Genomic DNA, 20,182 nt, shown 5'->3' on the forward strand with positions numbered 1-20,182 from the left:
CAAGTGACATTTGTCTGAACTCTGTAGATTTGCATGAAACTGTCTTAGTAGTTATTAAAGTAATTACTGACAATACAGTGAAATTGTGCAGATGATATGTTTTAAAGAATTACACCAGATGATGCATGTAAACCATCATTCTCTCCTGTTCTTTAGGTACGGTGGAGGTGATAGTCAGATGTCCCCTAAATCACATACAGTGTATCGGGACGAGAAAGTGCATTCACTTCAACAAGCTCTGTAATGGGGCGAAAGACTGTCAGGACGGTTTTGACGAAGGAGTCCACTGTAGAGGTGAGTAGCCCATTGTAATTTCTGTGGAAGATATTAGCTATGCAGGTACTGTACTGTGTGATCTGTCAACATCAATTGACTCCCAGTTTGGACACCACCGGCATTTTTATTGACAGCCTAATGCTGCATATCTTTACATGAATTGGCTTTATGCTAGTGGAATGAGAACAGGTGAATGACGCAGCAGGTGTGATGTTGGACACGCTCTACTCTTGTACACAATCATCCAAGCCACAATAACAAGCAGGTGGAGCCACCTGGACTCTGTGATATGACAATACAGACTCAGCAGTTGGCATTGGGCGGATGCCCGTTAGTTGAGGCGATGCACCTCGGGCTGGCCAAGAGCGCGACCTTTGGTGAACTGGAAGAGAGAGGCACCCGGCTGGGCCGTGCCAGGAGCATCTGATCCTGCCCTTTGATCCATAGCCTGACTGAAAACAGGCCATTGACCCATATAAACCACACAAGATTATAATGTCAGTTGAATTGCTGGGGGTTCCTGTAGAGAACCAACATGTTATTTAGTCTAGAGAGACTAGTGGTGGGAAAAAGTAAATACTTTTGTATTACCGTGGATACAGTATGTGACACTTCATTAGCTTTCATTACACAGTGAGAGCCAAAGGTTTGTTTATTTACTTGCATACTCATTTACTTACATTTTCTTAATTACTTATTTATTTATTAATAATGAATATAGCACATTTTAAATGATCTCAAATTATTTTTGTTTAGTTTTTTTTTCTTCTTTTCTTGAAATAAACAGGACATTAATTGACAAGGAAGTGACCCATGCTGGCAAAATGAGGTGCAATGAGCAAATTAGTTATTGCTATTTTCAGATGCCTTATTAAAAATGTGTTGAAATCAGACCAAAAAAATTACTGAACCTGTTTGAGGTTGATAAGTCAGCAAAGTCAATTTTGAGAAAAATCGAAGTTTTCTGAAGGTTTCAAAACAAAATGACCTAGCAACTACGGGTCTGCCAAAAAAATCGATTCACAGAAGAATCTAGATTCTCATTTGCAACGATTCAGAATCGATCTTAAATGTCCAAGAATCCATTTAATAAATTAATAAAATCAGCTGGCTGTTAATTTTGTAACTAGCCTATATGCGACGTAGAGTCCAGCAACGGGTCGGGTACCCACATAAAAGTGGCTAAAAAACTGGTGGATTGTGACATTTATAAAATTCACGGGCGGAAATGCGGGCGGATAATGAACTCTCTGCGGGCGGGTAGTATCGCGGATAAAAAATCTGTTTAATATTTCTGTGGCGAGAGAGCGAGCGAGACCGGGGCGTGATTGTGAATGAGCATCACCTGCGAGCCTCACCGGTCTCGAGTCCTCTGAGGGAGCTCGGAGGCATATAAGGACGAGCAACACCAATAACGAGAGATCACCAGACCTGGATTTGACGTTGAGTTGTGTTTACGTTTTATTATGTGTGTGCACATGGCAGTTGTCCGTGAGAGGCTGCCCACGTTACTTTCGTTTTGTTTGGTTAAAGTCTTTTAAATGTTCACCAGTTCCCGACTCCTTCCCCCCTGGAACATACTGTATTACAATTACTATGTCCAAATTACCATTACACATACAACAACGATATGCCATTTGACCCATCACGTCACTACCACTGCGACAGTGCAACTTTTGTTGATGACTCTCACAGCCCAGATGGAGGGAGCGTTGCAGGAGTAGCAATGGATGGAGTAAAAGTAAAGTGGTGAGTGGAGTAGCCTTTATGAAATTGTTGACAATTGTTGATCTATCTATCTATCTATCTATCTATCTATCTATCTATCTATCTATCTATCTATCTATCTATCTATCTATCTATCTATCTATCTATCTATCTATCTATCTATCTATCTATCTATCTATCTATCTATCTATCTATCAATCTATCTATATATCTATATATCTATCTATCTATCTATCTATCTATCTATCTATCTATCTATCTATCTATCTATCTATCTATCTATCTATCTATCTATCTATCTATCTATCTATCTATCTATCTATCTATCTATCTATCTATCTATCTATCTATCTGTCTATCTGTCTATCTATCTGTCTGTACAGCCAAACTTTACAAAGCTGCTGTTTTTCTTTACCTGATCACCTGCTCCGATCTCCCTTTTCTACCCTGCTGGTATATTTACCTCGAATCTGTTATAAAAAAACATGTTAAAAACATGTTAAGAGATTATATACCTCATACCCTTATGAAAATTGTGTATAATCATTCATACAATTCTAGAGATTATAAAAAGAAAGAAATTAAGTATTTAAACTGCCAGAAACGTTAAGCGGCAGCGATTCACTGTTTAAAAGAGTAAGCCATTTAAATCTTTCATTCATACAATTCATTTAAAAGTCAGATTAATTTAGGAAGAAAACACACTCCGATGTGAATACTTTTGTCATTGATAATTACAGACGCTATTGAAAAATGAACTGGCAAAACAGACGGCTGCTTTGGTAACTTGTTTTACCAGTACATGTTTTATTTATTTTTTGCATCCCTCTCTGACCAGCAGTTAAATATAGTCTGCTGTGCAGCCGTTCTCTTCATTTTTGGTGCTAACGTTTGCTCTCCCATTCAAACACCACTTGTGTTGTTTTGGTGAAAATGTGCGACTCATTGGTTGGCCGTTACCAATCGGTTCAATGGAGGGGGAGTATTTTTTGTACCGCGTACCCCCCCCCATTTCCACCCCTGCCCATCCCCCCATAAACTACGCCCCTGAGTCACGTGCAGTTGCGCTTAAGAAAACCACACATCATTGGAAGTGTCAAACATCAATTATTAACTAGAAATATAATAATCATGAATATTTTGAACGGGACTCGAGTGGACTCGGAAATAAGTCTGAGTCCTAACATGTTTGAGTACGAGTAAATTCTGAGTCCAAATGCACACGAGTCCATGACGAGATCTAGACCATTAAAATATGGTCGGAGTCCGAGACCGAGTCCGAGTCTCGAGTACAAATCACTGGCCATGGGTCTGTTAAAGGTGGGGTAAGTGTTTTTTCAAAACAGTTTTACCAAACGGACTCGGGCCAAGTGCATAAAAAAACTTCAAACTTGTAGCCAATCAGCAGTAAGTGCCGTGTCTGCTAATGACGGGGGGGAAGAGAGCGCTCAGTGCATGTCATTATTCAAAATGCGTGACACACAGGACGGGCATTAGCTGAGTGATGACAAAAAGAGAGAGATGGCAGATAAAAGAAACCAAAAAGAAACCAGAAACCAAAAAAGGCTTATGATCAGGCAAGAAATATCAGCTTTCCACCAGCACTGGAGAGAACTCAAGGAGCGAAGGCAGAGGTTGCTTTATTTTTTCTCGATAGACGGGTAACATTGGTTTGTTTTGTTTCACAGAACTAATATATGCTGGCTTTTTCTTGAATATGCTTGTGTGTCACGTTCACTTGATTGTCCATTTGCGATCGTATTGTCGTCCATTTAGGCGATGATAAAGACCCGTTCATTTCCACACTGCATAAGCCTGGAGCGTCTAAACCTGTTTCAAGCGTCAGCTCGCAAAATGTTTCTGACAAGTAATATAATATACTCCTAATAAATGTTTGTTTCCTCTTTTCATGATCACCCTCTAATCTTGTCATAATTGTAATATGTTGGATAGTTTGGTCTGTCGTGCTCGTGGTATCAAGTTGTTTGTGAGACCGGCTTGTGTTTTGTGATCGCATGTTCGTTAGTTGGACTGTTGTGCTCGTGCCATCGAGTTGTCCATGAGCACTGTTTTTGTGATGGATGAGATGACTTTTTCATTAATCATCGACCTGGATTACCATAAAAACACACAGATTTCGCCATAGTTGCTGCCTCGGTTACGTGTGTGCGGGGCAGAGCTATTAAAATAGGGGAGTGTTTGTTTTCAACAATGGCGACCAGAAAGCACTTACCCCACCTTTAAAAGTGCTATAAAAATGCAGTCCATTTACCATTTACCAATGGTAGCGAGAAGCGAGCAGAGAAAAGCAGCATTTTTCATGGAAAAAGGAAAGGAAATGTACAAATAAAGATACTCAGAAAATGTACAAATAAATATACTTTTAGAGGTTTGATTGCTTTTTGGAACATTGGCTAGACGAAGGCTTAATTTGTGTGAAAATCTCAAATTAGACCAAAATCAAACATTTTCATTTGTTTTACCTGTATCTCGAATTAACCATTAATTTTGCCAGCATGGGTCATAATTGTAAAAGGAGCAAATATTTAAGAATCAGTATTTTTTAGATTTTGTAAATTGTATTAAAATGCTAAACAGAAGCATCTTTAGTTATCTCTTACTTTTGGATCTCACTTTAAATTCACTACATATACTTTCTGTTCCTGTTTACACCTGGTCACGCCATGTCTTCACTTCATCTTATTTGTTAAAATGGTTCCATTTACACTTGGCCACATAAATGTTTCTCTGCAAAACAATAATGAATACAATATTCAGTTCCAACTCTAGGATTTCAAGTGATTTAACGGAAAAAATAAGATTGGTAAAGTTCTAGGTCTAATTGTAGGCTAATTACTTTATTAGTATATTTGCAAATAATATATTTATTTTAAATGTGCAAATATTCACTTTTACTCGTATATGTCTAATATGTAGAAAATGCAAAAGTTTTTTGCTTGTCTCACAATCATTTATGAATTACATGAATCATAATTTTTCAATTCAAAATGGCAAAATTTCATAAAAAGTAGTTTGCATCACTACAAGATAATCTATTACTGACGGTAGCTGAACATTACTTACGTCTTTTGACGTGTGTGACAGTGACAGTATGAGAGTAAGACCCGCCTTCTTTGATTTGTTTGGCCATTTTGTTTATTTTGACATAGACCACTGAGGTAGAGCAGCCTAAATGTTTTACTCGTTCTACACTGAGATTATACTTATGAAATAATAAAATGCAGCTATCTGATCAGAAAAGCGCATGAAGTGATCAGGTCTAAACAGGCCCATAGAAACAATATTTTGTGTGTGTGTGTGTGTGTGTGTGTGTGTGTGTGTGTGTGTGTGTGTGTGTGTGTGTGTGTGTGTGTGTGTGTGCGTGTGTTTTTTTTTGTTTTTGTTTTTGTTTTTATGTGTGTGTTTTGTATTGTCTACATTGGTGCTGTTTGTAGTTGTATCTTCGTGACCATATTAGCACTTCCTTTATGAGCCAAACCTCACTTTTCAGGTTTATCTGCACTGAAGGAAAGGCTAACCTCATAACACCTTTTCTTGACAGAAGAACCAATCATCTTCCAGCACAAGGAAAGAGATTGGTCTAGTTCAGTGGGCAGAAAGATTAAGGTTTTGACTTGACGTATTGCAGATAAAAAAGAGAGGTGCCAGAGCCTGAAGTGATGTATCACAGAAAGTTATCCTTGGGTGTTAGGAAGCATTAAGAGACATTATGTTCATTGTTCTCCTCCTCCATTTGTTTGTTTTTAGATACAGCTAATTAAGCAACGGGTGCCTGGGGCAATAAATCCTTTTTTTCCGTTCGGCTCTTGCTCGGCTTGTATGCTTCTGGGTTGCTATTTACTCCACTGCAGTCATACTGCAAATGTTCCCCTTTTCAAATGTCTCTATTCTTCTGTTTCACCTTCAAATGTAAGTTTTTGCAGCTTGCATGCATGGAAAATGTCATTAGCTTTTAAACCGGATACAGCTGTTAGTAATGATACTTAAGACAGATTTACAGGTAGACAGAAGTGGAAAGTCTGGACACAAGCAGACGTGTTTTTGTTGGTGATTTAACCGTCTGCTGAAGTAAGCAACATGGTATACCTCATCAAAGGGGCTAATTGAATGAGTAAGCACTGGCCACTGAGGAGTTTGGGCCTGGACATTCAGCATGTGTTTCCACCCATACACCTGCAGACGGGAGGAAATGAGGTTACCACAGAGAAGTTGGAGCATGGCAGCTGGGTCTCCGCTGAAACTTTCCCTCCCCCTCCCCCTCTAGTAATGAATATACATAATGAATCCCAGGAGGGCATTACAAAAAAACTGTGCCCATATGGAAGACAAAGACAGCATTCTATTTCACCTTCACACACTTCAGCAATTCTTTATTTTAATGATTGTCCTTCAGTGAAGTGGAGATTTTCAGAGATGGCTTGAAAACCCTTTTTTTTTCACCACCTGGCTGCCTCTTTTTCAATGTGCAAAATCTGGCTCCTCTCCGCCAGCACTGATACTTGACAGGTGAAGCTGAGAGGCACATTTGAATTTAGGAGCTCTTAGTGGAATTTTCCGAAGTTCCTCACAAGCTGATAGCGTACAAGTGACAAGAAAAGGTCTCCGTGGCAGCAGCATTTGGCCAAAGTGCAAGTGGTTATGTGCATAATGTCTCACAAATGGACTGTCAAAGACTTTTTTTGTCTGTTTATCAAAATGCTTACTGTGCAGATTGGCATTATTTTTCATTTTAATCTGACCCAGCAATGTATTGACTAAAATCAATATAAAAATGTATAGATTGTTCTTTATAGATTTAGGGCTAGTCGAGAGGTATAATTTAAATTTGTGTATTCGTTTTTTGTTTTTCAAGATTTTATTTACACAGCACAGGAATTAGGAATGACAGTAAGGTTTTTTTTTTCTTTCGCAAGTGAATAATTTCAAACTTGTTAATTTTAGAAAGCAAGCTAGTATCAGAACAAATTTCATTTGCATTGCCTTTATGCTGAAATGCAGTAACAAATGAACATCCTTAGGTAATTTCATTGATTGTGCTAGTTCTGTATTAGCTAGTACTAATATGTGCTTGCATTCTGTTCAGTCATTAAAAAGCAGCTCATGATTTATTTTTTCAAAAGCAATTACATACAAATTAGAGTAATTACAGAAGTAGAAAAAAAAAAACGCAGTACAGAGGAAGTCTTCACAGCCCTGAAATATGATTACAGTAATAATTCTTTATGTATTGTTCATCAAAACCGTCTGCTTACTGTTGCAGTTTTAATCTACCACTTTATCCACTGAGATGCTTCTCTCTTGTTTAAAAGCAGGTACGCAATCTAATCTATCTATAAAGACAGACAAAGCAACAAATAAGATTCAACGTTTGTTTTGATCATGTCTAGTTTAATTTAATCATACTAATATTTTGGGCCTGGTCGGTCACACTTTACAATAAGGTTGTTTTAGTTAACATTAGTTAAAGGGTTAGTTCACCCAAAAATGAAAATTATTCCATTAATTACTCACCCTCATGTCGTTGGACACCCTTAACGCCTTTTTTCATCTTCGGAACACAAATGAAGATATTTTTGTGAAAGCTGATGGCTGAGAAAGGCTTCAGATAGGCCTCCATTGGCATCCAGTACATTCCCACTTACAAGACCCATTAAGGCACTAAACACATCGATACAAAGTCCATATATACACTCACCCTGTGCTACAAGATACACCCATCGTGCTGCTCTTCTGTCAGATGTCGATTCAAAATTGAGCTTGTGCGTACAATATATAAATGTGCGCGTCCAGTGTGAGATACCTGAGACGCGACGCGACGCTGAGCTTCGCGTCCGGTGTGCGACCCCCTTTAGGCACAATCGGCTTAAGAACGTGCATGTAAACACACTCAAAGTCTTCTTAGAGGCAGGTTTTTTTTTTAGGTTTATTTATCAAAATGTTCTTTTATATATTTGTGTGATGTTCTGTATTTCGATCGCGGCTTTAAAATGGTATGAGAAAACGTTTTATGAATGTTTATCCACCACATTACCTGTTTTTTAAAACTAAATAAGAAAACCATTGTCAGTTCGTCTGTCAGTTGGCAGGCAGTTTTGATCTCTTTATTAAAAGTTGCTGTGTGCAGTGTGTAAAGGAAAACAACATTGTTTTACTCTCCTGCTTACCATTGTGGTGCCCCCCCTAACCCATTCACACACACATAGATGATTCGACTATCGGTCGACCATAGAAAGATTTTACTTTTCTGTTTTGAATGTGTAAATCCTTAGTCGTTAACTAAGTGTTACCGAAGTCTCTTATGCTCACAAAGGCTGCATTTATTTAAAAGGTGGTAGATAATTTCATATTTTTTTAATGTTGTTTGTATGTCTATGTGGTGTTTTTAATATGCTCTCAGGCATACCATGTCCACATTCAAGTTGGTGAGTAACCAAAAATATCGCAGTCTCAAATTGCTGGTGTTTCTGATGTCACAAACTACCTTGTAACCAATCACATCAACGTGTGAGCGGCTTTAGAATATCATTAACAATGACCATTCTGAACCCGGGGAGTTTCAAGAGGAGCCAGACTATCCTATTTTGATATGATGCAGGTGAATCATGCATATGATGTATTTTACGATCTTATGATGAGCTATGCCTTTCTCCACTGAAGTTCTAAAGTCTAGTTCAGACTGCACGATTTTCAAACGCGTCGGGTCACTGCTCTTTTCGCACTGCATGACTTTTTGGGGTATTATTCAGTCACTGCTGTGTTCACACTGCACGATGGTTTGACGACAGAGGAGTTCACACTGCATGACTGAACAAGAGGAATAATTGCTGACAACTCTCTCTCTCCAGTGCGCAAACTACGTTTCCCAACCACACGTACGATGTGACGGGTAAACAACGCGAGATCACACGTGCTTCAGACCAGAGTTCTCGCACGAGACTTGGAATTGTTATTAAAAATGATAAACTGCACAAAGTTTGCTTCAAATTGTATGTGCGCTGATTTGTGGAGAAAAAGAAACACGATTGTGGCGGAAGAAATTGTTGGAGAGACAGAGGAGCCAGGATTGTGTTCTGCAAAGACAGTTTGAGGTAAATAAACAATTTTGTAATGTATGCTGCTGTGGCTGGATGTACACATGTTTGGGCTTTGTTTCTGTTTGATAGAATTGTAAATATATCTATTAAAATACTGATATTCTGCTCTATAACTCCTCCCTGAACCTCCTGCTGCCCTGTATCTCACTCTCTCATTTGCTGTCGGTCATCACCGATGTAATTTTCAGACAGAAAGCATTTTACACAGCAAGAGTTTCAATCGTCGACAGGTCTGGATATTTAGCATGCCAAATATCTCACCGGCGTCGGCGACTCGTCGGGTGATTCTCTCTAATCGCGTCTTTGATCATTCACACTGTGTGATTGTCACTCGCGTGCACGAGCACTGATTTGCCTGTGATCTCGGGCATTTGTCGGCGATTTCACAAAACCTGTCGGCGACTCAAAATCGGGGCAAAAATCGGGCAGTGTGAACTAGGCTTAAGTTGTTCAAAGCGTTTCTGAGGATGCTGATTTTAGAAGTCAGACTGAGATGACGATCATGAAACATGGTTTGTGTAACATAGGCAACAGATTATTAGCTATCGGATAACGTAGTCAAGTAAACGGCTAATCATATTAATTACCGTTACGCGTGCAAAGTTATAAAGAGCGATGCCTTTGTGCAGTGTTTGCTACAGTAACTTGAGTAAAAGTTGATCTCTTATCTGGTGAGAGTGAGTGAAGGCGGGACTAATTTGCATATTCATGAATCCACGTACACTAAATGAAGCAAGGGTCTAGAGTTACATTCAAGTTTGATTGCATGATTACAAAATTTTTACAGGAAAAAAAAACTTTTAAATATGTAATTTTTGGTGATTAAAGATGAGTTTTAGTAGATAAAATTACTGATTACAGGGGAAACTTAATGCAAAAAAAAAATAAAGTTAAACAATAATACTTTGAATATTTGGTACAATTTATTTTATTTTATTTCTGTTATAATTATAACAGTTATATGCTTAATATTAGTGTGGAAACCAGGGTCATTTTTTCAGGATTATTTGATGAATAGAAAGTTCAGAAGCAGAAGCAATCACACAGACGTGTTTGTAACATATTACACTAACAACTTGCTTTTCAGGTCATTTAATATTTTTTCATCTCAATCATCTTACTGACCCCAAACATTTGAATGGCTATTTACAAATTCTATTCTATTCCCATCATTTATACAAGTATTGGTTTTACCCAAAATAGTTATATTACTAAACAAAAATTTTGTAGAAAGTAAATAAATAACTATATACATCAGCAAGCATTAACTAAATGAAACATAGATGTACAGACGACAATGTTAATAGATAACTCTGCTTTTGCAAAGTAATGAACAACCAAGTCACACCATGAACCGTGTACCTTCCCTCCCTCACTTTGCCTCTCAACAGCATTCAATTATTTCAGTTGATTAACTTTTAATTTTCAACAATTCATATAAACAAACAAACGGTATCCCCCAGGGTCAGGACGACAGCGGTAACAACGGTACACATATAAATATCCACAACTGTGCAAGCCATTTCTAGTTTCCTCTGTGGTTTAAAGAAAAGTGGAGTACATTCACCTACACATAAGCTATTAGCATATTTATTGAATTTGTTTTGTGTAATGATATGGAATATCATCCAGAACGCATTCTCTCACTAGCTGCTGGTCATTTTCTGATGAAACTGATGATGTTCAGTGATGCTGTACAGTTTGTGGCCGTTCACTGTTGTTTGAAGACGGCTTATATTGTTAGTCTCAGTGGGTCACGCACCTTTCATTATCAGGGTACCATAAATGTGAAAGTCAAGTGCCTCATTTAAATAGTATAATGGCAGTGTAGCGCTTAATGTGCAGTTGACTATGCTTCCTTTGGGGATAGCCCTAAACCATAATGCAGGGTTAAATTTGTGCAATAACAAGCAATCACCGTTGACTTTTTGACCTGTCTGAGCTCATAAAGGCATAGGCTAACTCTGGAGGATTAACCCTGAAACCAATGCTTCCTAATCCAGGATCCTTTGCTTCACGTTTAGTCTCATAGTCTGATTATTTTCACTAATAGGATTATCTAGAGGAGTAGAAACGGTCACGGCATAGCTGGCTTGTTTAATATGCTTATGGTTTTTATGCATGAATTGTGTGGTGTTTTAACTGAAGGTTGTTGTGTTCTCATAGATATTCTATAATGATACAACATATCTAGTCCACAGCAAAAAAAAAAAAGTTAAACTCGACTATGACTGAATGATTTGCTTTTTCTTGCTTTACCCACTTTTAATTTTTTTTACTTTTTGTATCAATATTTGATGTGCTTCTGTTGATACTGTATCATCTGAATCATCTGTCAAATAATTACCTCGTTGAAAGGACCCATTACAATCTGGTGATATCAAATCCAATTACAGCTTTATTTTTTTATTTGCAGGAAGGGAGGTTTAAAAATGTATTGAGATGCTAAATGATTTACACGGATGCATTTGCCTTGCGTATTTATGGGAATTTCCATCACATGATTGAATACAGAAGATAATCTGTTATGCTTGCTGCACTTTTGAGTAAGATTTAAGTAAATGTGAGAATATTCACAGCTTGGACATTCTTCAATTAAAATCAATCAATCAATCAATGAATCAACCTATTAATCAATCGATCAACTAATCAATCAGACAATTAATCACTCAATCAGCGAATCAGCCAAACAACCAATCAATCAACCAACCAACAAATCAGCCCACGAATCAATCAACCAAACAAACAAACAACCAACCAACCAACCAATCGATCAAGAGGGTTTGAAAATCAATCATCCATCCAACCAACCAATCAATCAACCAACCACTCAGCCAATTAATAACTCAATCACCAATCAATGAGCAAATCAATCAACCAACCAACCAACCAATCAATTAAAGGGTAAGTTCACCCAAAAATGAAATTGATGTCATCAATGACTCGCCCAATGTCGTTCCACACCTGTAAGACCTCTGTTCATCTTCTGAACACAGTTTAAGATATTTTATATTTTAGTCCCAGAGCATATGCAGTCTATGCACACTATACTGTCCATGTCCAGAAAGGGAATAAAAACATCATCAAAGTAGTCCATATGTCACCTCAGTTGGTTGATTAGAATTTCTTGAAGCATTGAAAATACATTTCGGTCCAAAAATATCAAAAACTACGATTTTATTCAGCAGTGTCTTCTCTTCCTTGTTCCTCCAAAAAAAGATTCAAACAGTTGATGAATTAGTGAATCGATCAATGATTCGGGTTGCCAATGTCACGTGATTTCAGCAGTTTGACACGCGATCCAAACTGCTGAAATCACGGGTTAATCGTATGGACTACTTTGATGATGTTTTTATTCCCTTTCTGGGCATGGACAGTATAGTGTGCATATACTGCATATGCTCTGGGACTAAAATATAAAATATCTTAAACAGTGTTCTGAAGATGAATGGAGGTCTTAGGGGTGTGGAACGACATTAGGGTGAGTCATTAATGACAGCAATTTCATTTCTGGGATGAACTAACCCTTTAACAAACCAATACATAAATCAATCAACTAGCCAATCAATCAATCAATTGACCAACCAACTAATAAATCAACCAACCACTCAGCCAATTAATCACCCAATCAGCCAATCGATCAATCAGCCAATCGATCAATCAGCTAATCAACCAGCTATTTAAAATATTGATATAAATCTATTATAAATTGTAATATTTCAAAATTTTCTCAAGATTTGTGCTCTTTACATAAACAAACAGATTTGATAAATGCGGCACATCAGAAATACATGAATTTGGATATACTGTATGAGCCTTAATTTGTCAGGAGAGATCCATTTTTAACAAATCAAATTCCTCAGAGAGGCAGAACTATCGCATGCTTATTAAACACTATTGCTTCTCCAATGACCATGGCTTGTGCAAAGATCAGCATCTTAATTTGGTCCCAGATTAATTAGAGAGCCCTGAAAACCAGGCAAAGAATTGGATTAAGACAGACCTTGGAGAAGCAAAGGCCATGAAGGTCTCCAGAGCTGGCCTGTAATTAATCCATATGGAGAAGTAAAATTACAGACTTCTGCTGCTCTTTCTTTTCACTCATGTTCATGTTTGTGTGGGTGGAGTAATAAGTAGTTTTCAGTCCATATGTGTGTATCTTTAAGTTTTTGATAAGAATAACAATTATATGTATTTTGCACCCACACATAATTCCACTCTATCATTCATTCAGCAGTGGTTTAATTCACTGTGCTCCATGTTCTGTTAAGACTCCCATTGAAACAAATTAGTTGGAGATCGAGTGGGCATTGCATAATCCCTGACATTTGTGTGGTGGCTTTAATATGAGTTCAACCCTCTGTCCTCAGACAATGTAAGTCACACTCAAAAACGTTTAAATGTTGCATAATATAAAACATATCAAATCAAGTGCCCTTTTTCAATATGAATTGAAAGTTCAAAAGAACAACATTTATTTGAAATACATTTTTAAGTCACTTTTCGATCAATTTAATGCATCCTCGCTGAATAGTATTTACAATGCCAGGTTTAGAAATTTGGATCACACTTTATTTTAAGGTCCAATTCTCACTATTAACTATGACTTTTGCCTCAATAAACTCCTAATTCCAGCTTATTTTAGTAGTTGTTTAGTTTAGGCATTTGATAGGAATACGGGATGTACAATATGGTCATGCTGAATAAGACATTAATATGTGCTTTATAAGTAATAAACAGCCAATATACTAATATATAGCCTTGAAGCAGCTAGTTAATAGTGAGACGAGGACCTTAAACTAAAATGTTACTTAAAAACTAGTTTAGGAAACCATTTAGAGCAAAGGCAGAACATACTTCAATTTACCCCCATTTTTTTTTTTTTTTTTTTTTTTTTTCATTTACACATCCTCATGATGTTCCAAACCTGCATGACTTATTTTCTCTGTGGAACACAGATATATATTGCCACAGTTCTTCTGGATTTAGTTTGTCTCCGTTTTTTTTTCTGTTTCTTCATGTAATCACAGAAGTCTTCTATGTTGATGAGATCTGATCTCCGTGTGGATCATACCGGCTGTTGTCAGCCTCCTTGTGTTTACAAAAATCTCACTGGATTATTGCAATTACTGGCAAAAGGAATGTTTGGAAATGTAAACTGATATTTCCTTCTGACACAGCGAAGCAAAATATGTACAGTACAGGCCAAACGTTTGGACACATTACTATTTGTAATGTTTTTGAAATAAGTTTCTTCTGCTCATCAAGCCTGCATTTATTTGATCAAAAATACAGAAACATTTTTTTATATTGTGATATATTGTTACAATTTTAAAAAAAATATTGTTTTCAATCTATTATACTTTAAATGATCATTTATTTCTGTGATGAAAGCTGAATTTTCAGTATCATTCCTCCAGTCTTCAGTGTCACATGATCCTTCAGAAATCATTCTAATATGAAGATTTATTTTCAAAGTTGGAAACGGTTCTGCTGCTTAATATTTTTTCATAACCTTTGATACTTTTTTATAATACTTTGATGAATATAACCTGAAGCAAATGTTTTAAAAATAGAAATCTTTTGTAACACAATATACATTACTGGTCAGTAATTTGGGGTCAGTCATTTTTTCCTTTCATTTTTTGAAATAAATCAATCATTTTATTCAGCAAGGATGTGTTGAACTGATAAAAATTGATAGTAAAGGAGATTTATATTATTTGAAAATGTGTTTTTTTTTTTGAATAAATGCAGTTATTTTGAACCTTTTATTCATCAACTATATTAGGCAGCAGAACTGTTTCCAACACTCATAATAAATCAGAATATTAGAATGATATTTAAATGGTACTAAATACTAAAAGGCCTGTACTAAATAACTTTAAAACGTGTGTGTGTGTGTGTGTGTGTGTGTGTGTGTGTGTGTGTGTGTGTGTGTGTGTGTGCGTGCGTGCGTGCGTGCGTGCGTGCGTGCGTGCGTGCGTGCGTGCGTGCGTGCGTGCGTGCGTGCGTGCGTGTGTGGTGTGTGTTAGTGCGTGCATGCATGTGTATGTGTGGGCTGATAATCATTACGTTATGGGGACAAAATATCCCCACAAAGATGGCAATATCTGAAATCTTTGTGTGGACATTTTTAGGTCCCCATGAGGAAATTTTTTTATAAATCACACAGAAGGAGTTTTTTTGAGAAAGTAAAATTGCAGAATGTTTCCTGTGGTGGGTAGGTTTAGGGGCAGGGGCAGTGTAGGGGGGTAGAAAATACGGTTTGTACAGAATAAAATCCATTACGCCTATGGAAAGTCCCCATAAAACATGGAAACACTGTGTGCGTGCGTGCGTGAAAATACTAACATGCCAAAGACTTGGCCTAAGACTTGCACAGTACTGTTTATATGTACATAAAAACACATCTCATCAAATCTTTTTTTGTCCATATACAGTAATGTCTCTTGTTATTTTGGACCCCTTTGACTTTTAGTGTATGTGCAAAAACAGTTCAACATTAATTTAAAATACCATTTTATATAAAAACAAACAAACATATAAGTCATACAGGAATGGAATTACATCAAAGTGAGTAAATGATGCCAGAGTTTTCCCTTTAAGACACTTGTGATTTCAGAAAGTCACAGAAAGTTGTTGCCTAGGGCAACAAGTGAGTCAGGACTCCCACTGATCTCTTGCTATGTGTTTTAAAGGCCTCTAAAGTTAGTGTCTGTCCTTGACATTTTTTTGTAGGAATACACCTTAAAAGGAGACCGTTCCCGCATGGCTAGGCCAGGGAGTCAACAGCTTACTGGTGGCCCGTCATGTGGCAGCATACCTTGAACTCGGGGGCAGTTTATGATGCACAAGGGGAGGCTGGCTCAGCACAGGAGAGACTGGATGCTGGATTTATGGCAGCGGTGACAGGGCACAATAAGCGTCAAGTGCACCACGTCACGCGCTGCCAGCAGCATTCCGTTATCACGGCCCTCCTGTGGTGAGCCTTCATGTGGGCCAGGGCGAAGATGATCGGAGGGGAAGTGGAACACCTGTCACAAGGAACATAAGTGCTTTGCCATGGGAAGGAAATAAAGAAAAAGATGTTTCACTTCTGGCATCAAATTAAATAAACATTCTCATTAGCTATTATTTTCTTCTTATTTTCTAACTGTATCCTCAAAAACATTTTTATTAAAGATTTTTTCTTGAGACAAAACTTAAGAAGGGTTTAATTTCCAGGGAAGATTATGTTCTTAAAATCATTGTAAATCTCTCTAAGCTGATCTCCAACTAAATCACCCAAAGGTAAGATGTTTATTAAATTGATTGAGTATTAGGCATTACAGTATAACTTACACATATAATACATATGAACCTTGTACTCAAGAAGTGATCAATAATATAAACGACTATTGATAATATAACTTCTTGTTGAACTCAAAATTTAGTAACAAAAATGACTAAATGTGTTTGTCAGAAAAAAAAACTACCAACACTGTACAAAAATATTTTTAAAAAAGTGACCTGGTTGCCTTAAAATTTTGAGTTCATTGAAATTAAAAAAATTGAGTTAATACAATGAACATTTATGAAAATTGACAACCTTTATTTAAATATTATTTAAAGATTTTGTAAGCATATTGGGTAATTGTGTGTGTTTTATTTGTGATGACGCAGTGAAACGTGCTAAATTGTGCTATTTTCATGGTTTATCAACTTTTTTATGTGGTTCAGATACAATGCTGTTTTGAGTTTCTGTCAATTTTCCTCATTGTATCAACTCAAATTTTTAACTTCAATAAACTCAATTTTAAGGACAACCAGGTTACTTACTTTTTTAAGTAAAACCAACAAAAAACAATTACAGGGCAGGAACCGATGTAACCGATTTATGTTCAGTCCGACATCGTATATAAGTGTATGCACACTATACTGTCCATGTGTCCATACTGTCCGGATTGATTTATGATTCGGATCTCCAATGTCACGTGATTTCAGCAGTTTGCCTCGCAATCATGAATCAATCCGCTGATTCATGACCGTTTGAATCTTTATTTGAGGTTTGAAAACAAACGCGGACAAATTAAGTCGTAGTTTTTGCTATTTTTGGACCAAAATGTATTTTCGATGCTTCAAGAGATTCCTACTAACTAACTGATGTCAGATATTGACTACTTTAATGATGTTTTTATTCCCTTTCTGGACATGGACAGTACAGTGTGCCTACAATTAGATATGCTGTCGGACTAAATATAAAAAATCTTAAACAGTGTTCTGAAGATGAACAGAGGTCTTATGGGTGTGGAACGACATTAGGGTGAGTCATTAATGACATCAATTTCATTTTTGGGTGAACTAACCCTTTAACAACATTTGTGTGTGTTTACTCGTGGTTTATGAGGACATCATTTGGTGTATGGACTATTTTACATGATTTAATGTTAGCAGAATGGTTTTGCATATCAGACTAGTGCGCGTTTAGCAGTTTTACTCACCACCTGCTTCCAATATACAACCGTGAACCTTAATCGCTAGAACCGCTCCATCTTTCAGCATTATTCAGGCTACAAATCCGAAGAGTTATTGTTCTTGTTTATAAACCATCATCGCCAAAATGCTGGAAACAAACAAAAACGCTTTCACAACTCCGTTGCTGCTCCGGAAAAAAAACTCCATCCACTGTCACATTAACGCTGGGATCTTTGGGAAGCTGTGCAGGGTTGTCTTGCCCTGACAACCAACAACACTCTTGTTTGGTGACATTGTTGATTTTGTGAAGTCCTGTGACTGCAGCACAGCGCAGCCGGCTTCCCTAAAGCGTTTGCTCTCTCGCTCCAGTCGCGCGCCCTTCCGGGAGAAATTCTTGTACAAGGACATTCCGCCCTGATGTCAGATAGACCCATACCATACCCCCAAAAATGTCTGAAACTTATGAGAAACCAGGAGTATTTTGGCACAGAAATACTCCATCAAACGTCCAACTTTTTCTTTTTCTTTTTTGTCTTTAACAGTGTAAAAAACTCAGTACGCATAAACTCCCCCTTTAACATTTTAGCATTTATACTGTCATTATGTTGCTCCATCTTGAGACAGGCTCTTTTGAAAATAATACAAAACACATGGCACATTATAAACGTGATGCAGTGTGCTGGTCTTCTTCAAAAACTGCCATAAGATGACACCAAAACCTTTATTTTCTTATTAAAAAATAAGAAGTCCTTAAGAAATATTTGTGAAATGATTAAGCATTTTTTTTTTTTTTTTTTGAAGATTTGTATTTAGGAACATCATACAAATTATCTTTATTTATTCTGGTGGTTACTTTATGCTTTTAAAGGAATAATTTGCCCCCAAAAAATGGATTTTTGTCACATGCCCATGTTTCAACAAACAAACAGACAAACAAAAAATGTGTAGCTTTGCCTAGCAAGCCATGAAATGTTTCAGCATCAGCGGAAGACACATTGTTGTGAATATCCATCGGGTCATAAGAGCGCACCGATGTTTGAAAGCAGATATAAGGATTAGTCCTGGATATCTGTCGGCCTACCGTCTCATTGCTTTGTCTGGCCTTTTGTCTCCACAAAGCATTATGCATCTAATAAAAAAGTTCATGAATGCAACTGCTCTAAGTTACGTGGAATGAATGACAAAATCAGAGCTTAAACCTTTTCAGGACTATCAAAACACAACCGGTCCTAAAGGTTCTGTAGGTGATTTCAGTTTAACCACACACTCTCTCTACAAATCCCTGACCTCCAATCCAGTCGGCCAGCCTGATGTCAGCAACCCAAACATACAAACAGAGAGCATTTCTGATTGGCTGAAAATGCTTTTGCTTCTCTCCCAACAATTTTGTGGTGTTTACAGCGCTAAAGACATTTCTCAGGACACTTATTTCAGTGATATGCCAGGTATTAAGGACATGTTATGCTTGTAATTTTAAAAAATATACGGCACCTTCAAAATCCATGCTTGCTTCACCTTCTGAGTGTTGTCAACGTGTTGCATGCTAACATTTGCTGTGAATGCCATTGATTAACCATTGAAATTAAATACTGCGCTAAATAGCAATTACATATTTAGCCACAGTTAAACATTCAGTTAGTTTCTGACAAGATGAACTGCAATTACCAATCACTTCTCTTGATGCAGAGAACATTTTTTTGGGTTGATGGAATATTACTTGTAAAGCTTTCTTTATGAAAATGGTATTTATCTTTTTACTTTTTTAACCTGTTGAGGTGTGCAAGGACATGGACGTACTGAAGCATTCTATGTTTAAAAAATTAGCTCAAAATTACTGTCAGATGTAAGTAATTACCTTGACAATCTATAATCATTAAAAAGATCTCAGACTTTTTTAGTTTTTTATACCTCTGTTTTGTTCTCAAAATATTATAGTGACCGTAATGTGTTAATATGGGTCAGGAGTTATGAATATGAAAATTGCAGTCGGTACCTTTTGATTGAAACATGAGCGTCAGCCGCTTCCGTTCAGAAGAAAAAAAGAAAAAAAACTCCTCTATGGTCATTATGAAGACTTTTAACAAAACAACATCCCTCAGGGCTTTTAGTTCAAAAATGTGCAGATGTGGAGAAATTTTGATAGAGTCTCAAATTTCTATATAGAGGAGTAATATTTAAACATGTTTTACCCAAAATGCGCAGATGTAATCATTATGAGCGCTGGATACTCTGATGTGCTGTGCTTTCATTCAGTCCATACATGGCACTCGCGATGATGAGGCAGACCATGTGACTTACAATGAAGACTAAAGAATAATGAATAATTCGAGCCATAACCAGGCCGAGAGGTGTGTGTTGGGGAGACTGAAACTGAATGGGACACTTTGCACCACAAAACAATAGAGACGATACACTGAATGGAAGCTTAGAAGATGGCAATAAAACATTAGTTAGCATTTTAGAGTCTCAAAATAAAATCACATGGCATGATCTTAAAAAACATTTTAGACTTATCATCTTCAGATTCGAAATATAATATGGACTTGTGGCTATAGCTGTAGTGCGTTTATAGATTGCAACAAGGCCAACTTCAATTTTATTTCATA

General features: G+C 37.0%; 1 protein-coding gene across 13 annotated transcripts in view; it reads left to right on the forward strand.

The window, feature by feature from the left end:
* The window catches only part of lrp1bb (low density lipoprotein receptor-related protein 1Bb), a 442,399-nt gene that overhangs the window by 185,939 nt on the left and 236,278 nt on the right, over window positions 1-20,182 (forward strand). For all 13 annotated transcript variants that reach the window (XM_067444216.1, XM_067444217.1, XM_067444225.1 and 10 more), the window contains one exon: window positions 157-294. In XM_067444216.1, coding sequence (XP_067300317.1) covers window positions 157-294 — 138 coding nt within the window. The remainder of the gene's footprint in view (window positions 1-156; window positions 295-20,182) is intronic.

Source organism: Pseudorasbora parva, chromosome 5 (assembly GCF_024679245.1).
Source record: "Pseudorasbora parva isolate DD20220531a chromosome 5, ASM2467924v1, whole genome shotgun sequence".
In the NCBI taxonomy this organism is placed as follows: Eukaryota; Metazoa; Chordata; class Actinopteri; order Cypriniformes; family Gobionidae; genus Pseudorasbora; species Pseudorasbora parva.